The sequence below is a fragment of the Aquila chrysaetos genome, chromosome 9 (assembly GCF_900496995.4).
Source record: "Aquila chrysaetos chrysaetos chromosome 9, bAquChr1.4, whole genome shotgun sequence".
Taxonomy (NCBI): domain Eukaryota; kingdom Metazoa; phylum Chordata; class Aves; order Accipitriformes; family Accipitridae; genus Aquila; species Aquila chrysaetos.
In genome coordinates, this window is record NC_044012.1 from 27258361 (window position 1) to 27274926 (window position 16566).

The following is a 16566-nucleotide window of genomic DNA, read 5'->3' on the forward strand; positions in this document are numbered from 1 at the left end:
AGTGATACATGGCATCTGAGGAACCAGTCAAACATACTGTAAGAGGGAGAGTGATTCAGAGCCTTCAGGAGAAGGTTTCAGCTTAAAACTCCTCGGAGCCAAATTTAACCCTTTTGGTGACCTAGCACTTTGAATTTTTCTTCCCATTGCTGCAGGAGAAGCAGTCTCACGGCTTTATTGCTTTCTCCTGACTCCCCCTGCTCCAAGTAGTTTTCATAATATGAAGTAGTATGAAGTAATACAAACTTGTAAAAGAATCCAGCCACTTCCAACTGCCCTTAAAATAAAGAAGCAAAACATAAAACCCCCAAATGCCAAAATAAAACAAAGAGAAAAAACCCTTCCAGAAAAAGCCATACATAGTCAGAGCAGGGAGGTGGCAGGAGGCATCAGAATGGGAGTATCACAAGAAAAGGAAGAAGATGAGAGTAAGGAACGTGAGGAGGTATTATGCATTACTGGTAGCTGGTTGTTTGCCTGGCTTTTGGTCTGTGAAACATTAGTCGCAAGTGTTTCTGGACAAATGATTTAAATTTCAAGAGAAAGTGTAGGCAAGTATTGGAAGGAGGGAGGAGAAGCTATCAGACTTCCTTTATGCATCAGAAGTAAGCAAGTAAGAGCACAAGCCACACTTCTGCCTTTTGCAGGTTATGTTATCTTTGTTATGTAGTCTCACTAACATGTCCATGGCAATTAAGACAGAAGTGGATAAAATGTGAAAACTATTCCCACAAACATCTGTAATAATAAAGTACAGCAGGAAGTGACACTTAAGCCAGTAAGGAAAGTGATGTATAATATAGTTTCTTCAAGTCCTAAATTTCACATTAGATATTTTTTTTCTTAATATTATGCAAATGACAAAGTTCACAGTTTCGGTGTGGAGGTCTTTTCCTTAAACAGCAATCCTCTGAAAGCGTCATTGCAATTTTCTGTGTATACAGTCTCAGCTAGTTCTGTTTCAGTCTTGCTTGAGGCTACATAAGATGAGTTTCCCAACTATGAATAAAGCAGTCATTACAAGGTTTGGTCTTACGCATTCACAGCATCATTTAGCAACTGTTCTGATGTACTGCTAGAGGCCTCAAGTCATGGACCAAAAACTATACTGTAGTAGAGATTATCAAAATAACTAAAATGGAGTTACAAAAATAAAAGGAAACATTTTCTTAAACAGAAATGTTATTCACAATAGTAGTACCAATAGCTAGTCTAAACCACATCAACCAAACTTCAAAACAAACAGAAACGTGGCCTTTAAAGTATCAAAAATCATGAGAAATTTTAACTCATTTCTCCAGAAAAAGAAAAAAGAAAAGAACTTTTCATGAGATAGCATCCTTAGCGTAACTTTACATACTGCTATAACAAAGCAAACAAAAATCTGGTGGGAAGAGGTACTTACACAATCTATCCATAAGCAGCTCCGGAGGAGACACCACATTAGTCTGTACCAAATGCTGCACAGAACAGTGCTTTAACAGAATAGAGACACTCAAGAGCAAAAGCAATAGTCGTACTGAAATTCAACAACGAAAGATTCCTACAAAGCCAAAGATATACTTGCCCTCCTTTTCTAGCACATTTGGTACAACACAAAATAGCAACACTCATAGGAAAGTACGCACAATTAGAGGTCCCTTACCTGACAGCGGCTGTAGTGCCTTTTCAATAGAAGGCAACGGCTCCTTTCTGAGAGGTCGATTTAGCGAGGTGTCTTGTGCACTGAAGAGTCCAGGGCTGTCAGTTAATTTTTTACGTCCATTGGTGCTGGTAGAGTTTGTGACTCTGCAGCTGCCTATTGCACTTGTGAAAAGATTTGTGTGTTCATCATTGCTGGCTGGCTCAGAGCTTGGAGTAAATCCCCCCAGGGACAGACCCGGGGAATTTTCTGAACAGTCTATCTGTAGCGGTGTCTGCAATCCCAGTGCTATCGAATTAGACTCCGAAGGCTCTCTCCTGACCCACTGTTCATCTCTGCTTAGCAAACCCTTTGAAGGTGACAGGTGTGGGCAAGACATGTGACATCTGTGTTTCTCTTTATGTTTGTACCTCTCACCAACAGCCTCCTTTCCAAATCTGTAGCGCTTCAAGGACTCCAGAACTGTTCTAGAAGAGCTATTAGCCGTTATAGCGTCCATGGAAACCTGCGGTTGTTCAGAAGAACGATGTTCTCTGTGTTTATGGCGATGTCTATGCTTATGTTCAAGCATCCAGCCATAAGCCATTTCAGGTGGAACACTGGGGTACGTGCTCATTGACAAGAGTGGAGTCCTACTTGTCGTGAGGAAAGCCTCCTGGCGTAAAAGTTTATGCTTCTTCTTGTGATATTTGGTGGGATTGAGAAGCAAGTGGCCTGTATGCATGTAGGAAGGTGGTGGCAGGGGGGTAGTAAAAGAAGGAGAAGGTGGAGGAGGATAAAGAGTTGGAGGGTACCTTCCATAATAACCTAAGCCTATGGGAGCAGCTGCAAGGGGAGAAGGAGAATAAGGCATGCCATAAGAGGGATAGAACCCGGTACTGGAGAGAGGAAAGCTGAGACTATGCATAAAAGGCATTTCTGCCATAGCCTCCCGCATTTTTGGAGGCCTGCCTCTCTTTTTCTTTAAATCAGGTTTTCTAATGTAGTGCAAAGGATCTAAAGGAAAAGTAGGATGGGTATAGAAACTATTGAAATTTATCCTAAAAATGGTAGGCAGTAAATCTCGGGGTATAAAATGGTGACTTCTGTGTGTTATTCTAATTTCACTTAATCGACTTATTAATTCTTCTAATTCGGCGAGGAAATCTGGGTCCTGCCTACCTCGAAGTTGAGGATACTTCTTTTTCCTTTTTCGCTTCTGTCTCTTCATTTTGTCATAACTAAGGTAATCATGACTGCGGCGCTTACATTTGTGTTTATGCTTTTCTTTTAGATTACTTAAAATGGTGGAAGTTTCAGGTGGAATAAGGGAAACATGATCAAACGAATGCCTTTTCTTCTTTTGCCCACAAAACTTCTCCGCTCGATCTGAAGTACTGTTATTATCTGTTCCTATTCCACTGTCACTGGGAATTGTTTCATCACTGTGAGACTCACTTACTGGGGAAGGAGTGGCTTCTTTCAGCGATGTCAGCTCACTCAAGTGAGAAGGAGAGTTTGGCAACAACGTAGGTGGAGATAATCTCCTCCTTCCCTTAGCAGCTTTTTTCATCGCAAGTGTCTGAACAACACTTCCTTGTCTGGAGTGTATGTGTAAATAGGGAACTGAGCTGGGCTCAATAAATCCTGCATCACTGCTGACAGGGCTCTGTCCCCCACTCACTGCAGAAGACTGGGAGCAAACTGGAGATGGAAGAATCTCTGAATTATTAGCTGTTGAAGGCAGCAAATGGGGAAGTACTTGTCCTAGTGACGTACCAGGGGCTTGTTGAGCAGACTTCTCAAGAACTGTCAAACTGGCAGAACTGCTAGTTAAAATACCGTTCAGGACAGCTTTAGGTTTCCTTCCTCTCCTTTTTCCTATATAAATTGTTCCTTTCTTGCTGACATTTATTTGCTGGCCTAATTTTGAACCAAATGTGGCAGCAAGAGTTGACACCGTATTGTGGAGTTTAGATTGCACTTTCCCTTTGTTATTTGGTTCTACTGTACTCGACAGAATCTGATTCAAAAGTTTCTTTCGCTTCAGAGTTTTCATTTTATTTATTTTTCGAATAATTGTTTTCATTAACTGTCCATTATTTCTCTTGGCAACTTTTCTGTCAGAGTCTACTTCCAAATCAGTCATGCTACAAATATTAGGTTTTTGGACTTCTTCTGGACCTCGGAGCTGGTCCTTTCTCTCAAAAAAATCCCCACTTTGATGTTGATCGCTTTCAGACCCTACTTTGCTTGAGTTATCTGTTCCAACAAAAGGTGCCACAGAAAGAATAGGTGGCTTCATTTTAATTGCGGACCTGATCTGTCTTTTAGGTCTCCCTCTCTTTTTAGGAAAAGGTTGTCCTGATAAGCTCTGTTTTAGGGAAGGAATTTCTACCTCAGGCTGCAAAATTGGAGGTTCTTGCTCTTCTTTTGACTGCACTGAAAACACTTTTGATGCTGGGATCTTTAGAGTTCTTTTGGGGGGACCTTCGAGCTCTGGCATGTCCTTGGATTTAGGTCTTCCTCTTTTGGGTTTATACATGTCAGGTAAGAAATCATCTGACATACACAAACTAGAGGGTTGTTTGTGAGTACTGTAGAACTTTTGAGCTTGCTTGTCAGTCTCAGCTAACAGCGCAAGAGACTGTCCATTAGCTTCATTCAGTTTTGGCAACTGATGTTTGACAAATTCATGCTCCACAAATGAAGACGATCCTATGTTTTTCAAGAATTTGGCCTGCTCCAAATTACTGCTTGATAGTGCACTGTATGAAATGTTTTTAAAAAGCTCTGACCTTTCTAGTTCTAGACTCTTTGGAGGTCGACATGTGTTTCTTGACACCACTTTAGTCCATCGTGGTTTCCTTCCTTTTCTTTTCTTTAAAGGTTTTGATTGCTGAGTAGCACTCAGATTTTTTGCTCCTTGGCAGGATTTATCTGATGCAGCTATTGTGCCGATCTTTAGGAACTGCTTGCTACTAAACAAGCTTGTAAAACTAACTACTGAAGGGGTGACAGTAGCATGAATGCTTGTTTCAGCTGCCAAAATGGGCTTTTTCCCTGTAGGACTAGTTCTTGAAGTTTCTACGTAAGTAGCTTTTGAATCATTTAAATCTTTATCAGCGCCTTTAAAATCAGTGCTCAGAGTATGGTTCAATGTTCTGTTTATATTCAGAAGTGTACTGTCAGAAGAAAACTGAGTTTTGCCAATCTGATCTGAAATACCTTCTAAGAGATCTGCTGTGGAACTTAAATGTAATGAGTTAGATGCTAACTGTGAAGATGTTGTTGAGAGGCTCCTGTTTAAGGTGGTAACAGACACTGTGGGTGAAGGCGATGGGAGATTTCCCTCTCCTACTGCACTAAATGGGGACTTTGCTGTCGATACGTCTGAAGCACCTCCTGTTCTGAAGTCTGGTGAAGTGCAATATACCGGAGGCTGTTTTTCATGCTTAGATGTTTCATAAATCCCTTTTTCACTGGTTGAGTAAGCATCCTGTGGAACGCAGATTCCTTCATTAAACATCTCTTTGCCTACATCAGCAATTTCTTTCCGAATTGAAAATTTTTCCAAGATACTTTCTTTATTCTGTCTCATAATATGCTTCTCAAATGTTTTGCTAGTAGTATTTTCCTTCACTAAATCTGTAGTCTCATGGTTTTCAAGGCTACTGAGGTTTGAATTGCAAGGAAGTTTAAAGGGCTCTGAGGCAGGCATAAGAGTGTCTGCTTTCAGAGTTCCAGAGTCCTTGTTAACCAAACCAACTGGACTGCTCATTCCTGTTGGCTTCTTTCCAGAATCCTTGCTAACCAATCCCACTGGACTGCTAATTCCTGGCATCTTCCTCCCAGAGTCCTTGTTAACTGGTCCCATTGGGCTGCCAATCCCTGGTGTCTTCCTTCCAGAATCTTTGTTAGTCAGAACTGTCGCATTGCCAGTCCCTGGCATCTTTCTCCCAGAATCCTTGTTAACCAATCCTGTAGGACTATTTATTCCCAACAACTTCTTCCCAGCATCCTTGTTACCCAATCCTGCTGGGGTGCCAATCCCTACTGGCTTCTTGACAGATTCCTTATTAGTCAATCCAGTTGGAGTGCTGATACCTGGAAGTTTCCTCCCAGCATCTTTGCTGATTAATCCAACTGCAGAGCCGGTCACTGGCTGTTTCTTTCCAGAGTCCTTGTTAACTAACCCAGTCGGAGTGCTGATCCCTGGTGGCCTCTTTCCAGAGTCCTTGTTAACCAATCCAATTAATGGGCCAATCCCTTGTGGCTTCTTCCCAGAGTCTTTGTTAACCAATATGGCTGCACTACCAATCCCTAATGGCTTCTTCCCTGAGTCCTTGTTAACCAATCCAACAGCAATACCAGATCCTGGCAATTTCTTTACCAGATCTTTATTAACTAACCCACTTGCAGTTATGGTTCCTGGTAGCTTCTTCCCAGAGTCTTTAACCAAACCAGATGCAGTTCCATTTCCAGGCTTCTTCTGCTTTGTTTTGGAAGACTTTGAAGGAGGGCAAGTTGCAATAAGTTGAGCCAATTTTTCTGTTACAGTTGTTGCTCCATTAATCTGTGTTCTATCCTTTAATTCAGAATTGTGGCTACTGATAAGATTTGGAGGAGATGACTTTATATAATCTGTCATTTCAGAGTGCAATGGGGAAACTTTCTTAGATAAAGGATTTGTTTCTACTTGTATACCTTCTTCCACATGTAATTCAACTGTTGCAACTTCTCCAGCTTTCTTGTATGACTTTGAAGGGTCCTAGAAGTTGTTAAAAAAAAACCAAACAAATCTTTAGGAACAGAGCACAAAGACTCTGAGTAACACAGTATTTTTTTATGTTGAGAGGATTAATACCTGCTTTTGATAATAAGGTAACTATAAACACACGCTTCATGATCCTATTAATTTTAAAGCAAATGTATTTCAGTGGACATGTTAAGACTTTTCTGATGTTAAGGAAACCCAAACTTGCTCCCAGCCCTCAAATGTAAACCATTTAATCTGTCCCCCAATTATAAACATTCTCCAAAAATACTGTTGATGTTTATTAAAAAAAACCCCACAAAACATTAACAATAATGTACTGGCCTATTTATTTATAGTGTGATAGCACTTGAAGACCTCACATGCTACTGAGAAGTAGCTGAGCAATGCACTGCAAGGGCAGTCATTGTGTAAACCTGTCCGTGCACAGCTCTACCAGTGCTTCTCAGTCTTGTCCCATGATACCCTCAACCACTGTAGTAACAGGTTCTCCTCACAGCAGACTGCTGATAGTACTAAAATAAGTCCAATTACTCTGTTGTTTGTATGGGGCGAGGGGGCACACACAACACACATGGAGTAAATGAAACTTGCAAAGTTATTTTCAGTTCTGACCTAACCAAATTTGAAATTTATTCTGTAAAGGTTAAAAAAAAATTGCAAGACCCATTATCTCAATAAATCCTATTAGGAACATCTTACTAAGTTAATCTTTTCTTTTGGAAGGATATTCTTCTTTACATACAGTGCCCAACACATCTCTGAAATGCACGGGATACATTCACTCCAAGCAGGGGCTAAGAATAAAAGACTGATCTCTTATGAGATAATTACATATACACATAATTACATATACACACAATTTGAAAACCTTCTGGGATCTACTATCTCAAAACATTAAATAAAGAATGAAAGGCAGCAATGCCACACCTACTCATCCCTCTGCAATAAAAATTAATAAGACAATTGCATGGTACTTGCTGTACTTGGATTACAGTCAGCATTAGATTCATCGTGTTTTACAAAACTGTAACTATGGCTGGCCAATATCTAATTATGCTGAAGAAAGATACAGCCTGGACTCCTTTGAAATAATTTGATAAACAGCAAACTTTGGTGCTGATCATGAATGAAGTATTTGTTCAGTTAGCTATACCAGGAGCATTTAAACAGAAGACTGCAACCTGGATTCAGTCTGACAATTTCCTGGAGATGGGAAGTAGTTGCTTGGGTAACATGCTGCCCAAGCTGTCAGGGCCTCTGCAGTGCATAAACAGGCATTCCACATCCTGAGCTGCTGCCTTTCTGCAGGGACGGCACAAGAGGTGTGCTTCTTTCTGCTCACATAGAGGCCTCGCACTTACATGGAAACCACTGACTCAGCACGACACACGACACGACTCCAAACCTGGAATCCAACCACTTCCGCCGACGCTCTTGGACATACCTGGGATAGACTGTGAGTGCTAGAGATATTAACTAAATAGTATTAAAGTAGTCTTTCTGATCAACCTGAATAAAAACCTTCAGAGAGCTACATCTTTTCTGTGGTCTTAAATTTTGAACAGAACTTTGGAACAAAATTGTAACCTTCTTTGCTCCGTGGACTTAGACACATTTGAAAAATTCACCTAAATATGGACTCGGGAATTCAACTCTTCATTCCTGTATTTGTTGAGCCACCTGTGTATACACTCTCTTCCTTCTTTCTTCTATTTCTCCTGTATAGCCTGCTACCCCACTAGATAGCTTCTGTTGTATTCTCAGACTCTACCACTTCTGGGTATTGAATGCCTCTTGCCAGGCTCCACTTTTTCCCATCCACCTCATTTTCCAAACAAAGAGCTTGGAAATTTTATTAGATATTTAAATAAATAAATATATAAATAAGAAAACCCTTCCAAACACTAGCTTTGATCTAAATAAGATGCCAGGATTTTGAAAACGTGACTTTAGCATCAAACAAATATTCTTTGAAAACTGAAGGCATTTGCCGCGGAAAGTTTCTTTCTCACCTAGGGTGAGTGAATTTTCCAAGCACACCGAAAATTATTTCAAAGAAAATTAAAAACAAAACAAGAAACGTCTATTGAGATGACAGACAAGAAGTCAAAAAAGTTTGTAATTTTTTCAGCATTTTTAAAGCCAAAGACTATTGCAAACAGATGATAAAAATTAAAACTTAAGTAGTGCATAACCATGATATTCAGGAATAACAAGGACATTTGCTGTACAGAAGGCAACAATGGAAGAAAAGAATTTGAATACACTGCTCACACACTGAGGAAGTCAAGCAAATCTCTTGGCTTAAGCCAGCACGGGTACAACTCTACCAGCACCAGCCATAGTGTTAAGTGGTGGTACGCACCAACTCTAAGTATTTTTAAGAAAGTTACCTAAAAACTAGTGAAAACAGATCACTCTATATGACTCAGACTAATCTCAATCACTGCCTATTTCTTTACTAGGTCCACACTAAAATCCTTGAAGTATAAAAAGCTAAATTTCACTAGCTGTTATGATCACTGCCCTACCAGCCCAAATGTGTTTCCAGAAAGTAAACAAGATTTCACAAGAACCGTGATATGTCAGTGATCAAAGTTCTCCTCTCAGGGGAGGGTGGCCACGAGCATCGGTTGAGGTCAGATGTCTCCGAACCTGCTGCAGTAGTAGAACAAAATCCACCAGTTCTAGTGGTTACTGGTTTTAAAGCTGTGGTGTAAAAGAGACTGTGGTCTATGGAGAATAGTTTGGCACTTAGCCCAGCTTTTCTATGGCAGCTGCAATCTTATGTAAATTACGCTAGAGCATCACATTTCAGGAACTTCCCCCCAGCTTAGCCACCCTCATACTCACAAAAACATACAGCTGGGAGGCAGGGAGCAGCCATGATATGTCCTACTGCACTGGAGACAAAAAAGCTGCCACCCTTTCCTGAAATAACTTCTACTATTGCACAAACAATCACTCCATTAGATGGGAAGGAGACATCTGAAGTCCAAATCAAGTTACAGAGTGCTTTGAATGCATACAGCCCTTCAAAGCTTCAACAGTTGGCATGGCCACGTTCACAGGCAGCTCTACAAATGTGTATTCAGTCTCTTGTTTTCATTTTGTTCCTGGTGCTGGAAGCTGGCCTTACATGCAGCACATTCAGTGTTCCAATTTTCTCTTGTGGTTCCATGGAGTAAAGCACCCTACTTCACTGTTTGACTTGAACAAATGCACAGTTTTATATCAGAGAAAGCATAAAGTCAGATTTTAAAGCAGATAGTTTTGTGAGGGCTACTAACAAATCACTCAGGAAAAAAAATCGAAACCAACCAACCCTAACATCTCCTAGGTGTTTCATCCCTCTAACTCACCTAATAAGTCTGCAAACAAGCACATACTTCAAGCTACTTCACTGATGCCTCTACGTTGCAATGCAAGTTGACAATGCCGCATAAAAGTCTAAAACAGGATTTCTTGGATGAATCTTGCATTTTCAGTCAAGAATTCTAGACCTACTCTATGTTACTCTGGCTTTCGGATGGTAGGCTTCATCTAAACGCAAAGCTGTTAAAAAGGTCTAGATTATATTACATTAAAAAACATTTTGTGCTTTAAAAACGAAAACATTTATTCCTGTGCAATCTTTAGCTATAACTGTCTGGCTTAAAACTCTAACCAACAAAAGAATCGCCCAAAGTAATTACATAAAACATGTAAGTTTTCATTAAATTGTTATTAATTTGCACTAAGCTGAATTTGAAATTTTAAATCTCCTATGTGGACATACGGTTTCTAGACTTGCACATTAATTTGAGGAATAAAAATTCCAGGTTATTTTGATATAAACTATTAAAAGATTATAATCAAGCATTCCAGAATTATCACAGGCACCAACAGCAAAAAATTGGCTTTACTTCTAAAAAAAAAAGCATTCATTGTTACACTACAGCATGATCTCAGGGTTTATTATTGCTAGGTTATTATTTACTGTTATTATTATTGGTACTTATTTGCAAAAAGCTTAAGAACAGATAATCTTTCACAAGAACAGGGGTATCTCTTAAGTCTGGTGTAAAATTCACACTTCTCACACTAGAACCAAATTTGGAAATGCAAGATAGTCTCAGCTTCCAAAACTGAAATAAAGAAAACAGCTTGTTAATAAAAATTCTGTTTGTTAATTCTCTTGAGAACTACCAGCAAGCAATAGGGATTTTTATATGTACATACACACACACGCGCACACACACAGAGATTTACCCATTATTATTTTAGCTGTTGTACTTCTGGCCAATGCACAGGCTGTAATTCAAATGAACACTCTGAAGAATCACAGAACTTGTTTGCATAGTTGTGGCATCAATATAGTCTATACAAGTGTGTTTGCTGTTTGTTTTTCACCACCAAGGCTTTTTAGTCTTTTCTAAAAGCAAGTTTTAGCTAACTACTAGGAAAAAAATGACTTTGTGTAATTAGTCTAAGACAAAAACTTATGTCCCAGAACTTGCAGAAAACATTCTCGAGCCACTCAAACAGGAAAGAAAACAAACCACTTCTTTAGCTTTGTTACGTTTTTGCTTGAAAATTTTCAGTTACTGGCTGTGATTTCATCAGCAAACTTTCCTGTAGAGCTTCCCTACATAACCAAGGGCAATAGAAAGAACTACAGAATACTGCACTCAGCAGTTTTACAAAGCAATAAGGAGATGGAGCAAAAGGGCATGTTCCAACTTGCTTCACTGTTTTACCATGACTATTTTAGAATTACAGCAGGCTGTTACTATCACTTCTTGCCTTCCTATTTTCTAAAACTTTACTAATGCAACTTTGCTATGTCATTGGCTACATTTACCTTGCAAGCATAGGGAAACCATTCATACACCTCTTGTGCTAAAACTGACAGAAGTAAAATTTATATTTATGTCTAAGGCTCAGGCTTTGCAAAGGTACACTAGCCATATAGCAATGTCTGTCTGTCACAGGACACTTTTCTGAAAGAAAGAAACCCACATTTTATATTCAGTGTCAAAAAGCAAATTGAATACTGGTTTGCTACTACAGTAACTTCTAATTTTGTTTCTCTTAACACCTGGGAATCTTAGCCATTTCTAGGTGTCTCTTCTGTTCTATGATTTTTCTCTTCCGAATACTATTAACTTTTTTGTCTACATATTTCTGGAGGACAAATTGTAAATATACAAGTTACCCACCTCACCTACCCACTCATCTTTCAGAATGGAGAAACCCCTCTTAACATAACTGAAGACACTCCCCAAGTTTTAAGAGTCCTTTCAGCACTAAGCTTGAAAAAGAAGCGTAACTGTCATAGATGGGAGTGCAAAGTATTTTCCTACTATTTTAATTTTTACACTGATATTCCCAGGAGAAGATTTCCACTACTCCTCTCTGTGTCTCAGTAGTTAACTGAGTATACTGCAAGTGCTGAATTTGCATTCAAATTCTTTATTCCTCCTTTAAAAGTACACAGAATTCAGTTTCACAGCTCAAAGTATTGCCACACCTTGCTCCGAATTGGTCATACATCTGCTTTTTTCCCCCTCCTCCCCATCGAAAGGAAAGATTAAGGGATCGCTTTCATTTTCTGCAGTGCTAAAACTTGCTTTATTTCATTGCAGTAAGAAAAAAAAAAATCCCTCTGGTATTATATTCAAGACATGCAATGGTTTTAAACCATGTTTACCATTTGTTTCTAGAAAGACACTTGCTAGAAATCAGTAGGATGCTGTAAAGTGTCATTTCTGACAATCCAAAGTGCCAGAATGGCAGCAGGGAACATACAGAGTTAAACAACTTGAAAACCATTTCAGTACAATTTGAGAGAGGGAGCAGAGTATCTAAAGTGAATTATCATTAGTCAGGGATCTGAAAGTATTTTAAGTAATGCAAATTCAATGCAACAGATCTATGCTTCTCTACACAATGTGTTTAGGTTGTTCACCAGACAAGGAGCAGGAGTAACCCCACTTAGAATAGGTGGAATTAAAAAGTGATATGGTATCAATGGTATCATATATAATATCAATAATATTTAATAATATCAGTAATATTTGTTTCCCAACTTTCTAATTTCCATTTGAGATATGACAGATCTCTTGAAGAAAAACCTAGTATATAAACAAAGACATCAAGGATGAAGAATCCATGGTGTCACCATCTGAGTTTAAATATTAATTATTCTCCCTGGTAAAAATTCCCAGGGCACAATCTCTTGATGCAAGGGGTAAGTTTCCATACTTAATGGCTCTCTTTGCTAGTAAGAGCTATTCAGTCGCAAGTACCACCTCAATTCGGACATCAAGAGAGATCAATGAGTGGATATTCCAAATTGGCCCAATACTCAACTGATTGCAACAGAGTCTTGTGAAAAAAGAAAGAAGGAGGAAGGAAGGAGGGGGGAAGGGGGGAGAGGGGGGAGAGGGGGGGAGAGGGGGGAGAGGGGGGAGAGGGGAGGAAAAAAGAAAAGAAAGAAAGTAATCAGTATAATGACAAATTGTGATCTGCTCTTCCAATTTTTTTCAAAAGGAAGTTAGAGAAATCATTAGAAATAATAAGCTTGTTCTGAAATGGAAGAACGTAAAATAAAGGCCATAGCCAAAGTTTTAAGTTACATAATGTACCACTTGAGAATTTGTTGTTTGACAGGCTAACTAAAAATGCCTTTCTGTTTATAATGGAGAAAAAAAAACCCAACACAGTTGCATGGTAGACTCTAGAAAAAATAATTTTAGTCATTACACGTAACATACAGCATGCTTGTTCTTTCAGGGCATAATTTGTTATTGCTCTTTGAAAATCCTCTTTCTCAAGAAAAATTTAAGTCTGGGTATGCCAGGGGAAAGAAAAAGGTTTGGGTATGTCAGACAGACATCTCAGTACAAGATAAAGGAATTTTCCTTCCCTTTGGGTAGCCTCTACGTTAAAAGATATGCCAGGACAGATTTACGCAGGTAGCCTTATGAATAGGACACAGTCTAGAGAAATGAAAAACCTTCAGCCTTGAGAACCTTTGAAACAGGAGCCCCATGAACACACAACCCATGCGAAGGAAGGACTCTAACTTCCAGGGACTCATTGTATTCCCTTGCTGAATCACCTGGTGTTGCAAAATTGAACAATGCTACATAAGGAATGCACAAGGAAACTGGGAGAGATAAATACACACTTGGAAGGAAACACAGATAGGTGCAAGAAAAACAGGAATGCAGGGAAAATCTTCAGCTTTAGATCAGTAGGCTTGGACTAAAAGGAGACAGTGCGGAGGGTATATTGTGACATTTTATTAGTTAGCAAGATTTTTATGTATATTGGAAAAAAGCCATGCCATAACAAAACACTTCTAAAATTTAGCATCTGTGCAACTACATTTATAATTCTGGCCATTTATCCTATTTTCCATATCTGTTATTGTTGCTCTTACTTGTTACTTCATGCAGATCATAAAAACAAAACATCCTCAAGGCAGGGCTATCTCCTTACATCTGGAAAATACCTGGCACATCTCTCAAGCCACTGCATTTACATGCAGTTTATCACTGGGCTGTTTTCTAACATATCTGGAAAAGTATTTTTTACTCTTCAGACACTGCTTGATATGTTCATTGCAGAGTGTCAGTTAAGACATGCAGCAAAAACAATGGTTCTAACAGGTAAGAAAAAAATATAAATCCAAATACTAGAGACAAGCACAGCAAATACACAGCCCCATTTAAATAGAGACAAGACCCCCCACTTTCTTCTATACTAGAGACTAAAAATTACACTATTACTTTTCAGAAATTTACATGACATTCACTTCAAGTTAATATGGGAATGATCTTCCACTACTGTTAAAAAACCAACATTAGCAAGCTGTGAAAGAGCATTTTTTCCTGTCAATGGAAACGAAATCAAACCATTTCTAACTTCAGAATCTTCAATATCAGAAGTTACATGGAAAAACAGTTAGTAGAACATGATCGTACAGAGATGCCAGAAACTTAAATACAGCTTAAATTTACTATGACTTGCAAAACACTACATAAACACACTACTCACTTGTTTTGAAGGACAGTGCTCGTTCTTCTCATCTGTCATCTTCCCACCCTTCGGTGCCCTTCTTGGTTGCTTGATGCTGGTTTTTATAGCAGGCCGGCACACATAATTCTCAAGGTTCTTGGGAGGTTTTTTCGTTCGCTTTGCTTGAAGACCAATCTTCAGTTTCAAGTTTCCCTCCGAAAAGTTTGTTTCTTTCACTGAAAACTGTTGCTGTGCATCAGTCAGAGCCTCATTCTTCCCATTCTCAGTACCGTTCCCCTCCCGATTCTTCTTCTTACTGTCGTCTTCTTCCTTGGTGCAACTTTCTAGCTCTACTTCTCCTTTTCCCACCAATGAGCCAATGTTTACTACAGAGGGGCTTTTCCCACAAAACCCTTCAGAATCGGAACCCAAGCCTAACATAGCAGTATTCCGAGGGTCCATCACAGGCGGAATATATGCCTTCAGGTAATTTTAGGGAAGATTTACAGAGATATGTTCCAAAGAAGATCTGCTCTACTACTGGCAGCCAGCATCTTTTACTCTGTAGAAGGAAAAGAAAGAAGTAAACTTTGATTTTCTAGCAGAAATTAATATTAAAAACAATTAGAAAGCAAACAATCACACTTCAGACAAGCACAATTACACAGCTGATGTTTGAAAACACCAACCCTTCCTGTATCCCACTACAAAAATACAATTTATCTGTAAAACCACTTTTAAATGATAGGTGAAAAATCAAAAGTACGTGAATATTATAATATAATTTCCAATTCATCTACAGGACACTTCAAATGATGGTTAAGGCTTTTAATATTGATCATCAAATTTTTTTTTTTTTTTTAAAAACAGAGCCCAGCTACTTCTAGTACTGCCACTCTTAGTCTGGACCCACTGAAACAGCTGCATCTAAGGAATGATGCAGCTAATGAAACCTACGCTAAAGCATCCAAAACCCAGAGACAATCCAATTTTAATCATCAGAGCCAGTAGGAAAGTTGAGCTTACCCAAGTATGCATTGGTTTACAAACATGCCACAAAATCTGCTTATTAGTTAAGGACTTTCCACAATTCAGGAAGAAGGATGGGAGAACCGAAAAAAAAAGCACCAAACAACCCTACCAAATACATTCACACACTAATTTGTACTTCCTGGAGCATGGGAACAGAAAAGTCCACACTTATATAATCAGAGACACTGTTATGAATATATAATTAACCTATTTATTGTAAGATATTAGACAGAATTTTTTTGATCTTAACTAAAGCAAAAGCTGATTTGAATCAATTTGCTAATGCAAGGGTTTCAAATCCCTGGCTGGCGGACTACTTGCACAGTGTGCCGGCACTGCCTCCTGTGTTCGCACACAGACCACCACAGAACCGTAAGCTGCTGTTTCCCACACTGCCAAAGAACAAACAAAATATGTGTACCCCATTATATTTGTATCTGCAAACAAAAATCATCATAGAAAGAATCTGCAGAAGATACAAATATGGTGTACTGGTAACTACCAAAGAGGACAAATCGTAGTTACAAAGGAGACGCTAAACATACACATTTCAATACGGTCAGATATTTCGAGTACAATGTAAGAGAATGGACACAAGCAATGTTCACAGAACTGGGAGCTTGAAAATCAGCAACCCTCAAAAGGACTCTGTGCACAGGACAAACAGGAACTCCTGGTGAAATGTGACAGCCACAAGGACGTACATAACCCTTGTAGTGTACTGAAAAAGTATCACGTCTTTTTGACACTGCTATGACAACCCATTGCCCATATGCCCACCTATCCCGTGGATGTGGCACACCGAACCACTCCAGATCAATCCCTACTTTGCCTTAACAGCAGCTTGGGAGAGAAATACTCCTTTCTCAAGTTCTAGGAGCCAAACCAGAACAATCTGGGGGGACATACTTGTTTTAGGGACATTCTAAGCAGAAAGTGTTTAAATATCTTCATCCTTTAAATACCTTAATCATTTTTGAAAATGAAATACGTCAGAAACAGGTCTGAAAAAAATATCAATGTACTGGAAAGAGCATCACAGGAACTAAACCAGCATGATTTTCTGTTCTTATCTTCTATACAATTATTGAGGCTGAATTGTAAGGAATCCTATGAAAAGATTTCA

At 39.1% G+C, this 16566-nt stretch overlaps 1 protein-coding gene across 4 annotated transcripts in view; it reads right to left on the reverse strand.

The window, feature by feature from the left end:
* The window catches only part of ASH1L (ASH1 like histone lysine methyltransferase), a 64629-nt gene that overhangs the window by 41474 nt on the left and 6589 nt on the right, over positions 1-16566 (reverse strand). For all 4 annotated transcript variants that reach the window (XM_041126275.1, XM_041126274.1, XM_030026202.2 and 1 more), the window contains exons 2-3: positions 14448-14970; positions 1646-6392 (exon numbers count right to left, since the gene is read on the reverse strand). In XM_041126275.1, coding sequence (XP_040982209.1) covers positions 1646-6392; positions 14448-14870 — 5170 coding nt within the window. In that variant the 5' untranslated portion in view covers positions 14871-14970. The remainder of the gene's footprint in view (positions 1-1645; positions 6393-14447; positions 14971-16566) is intronic.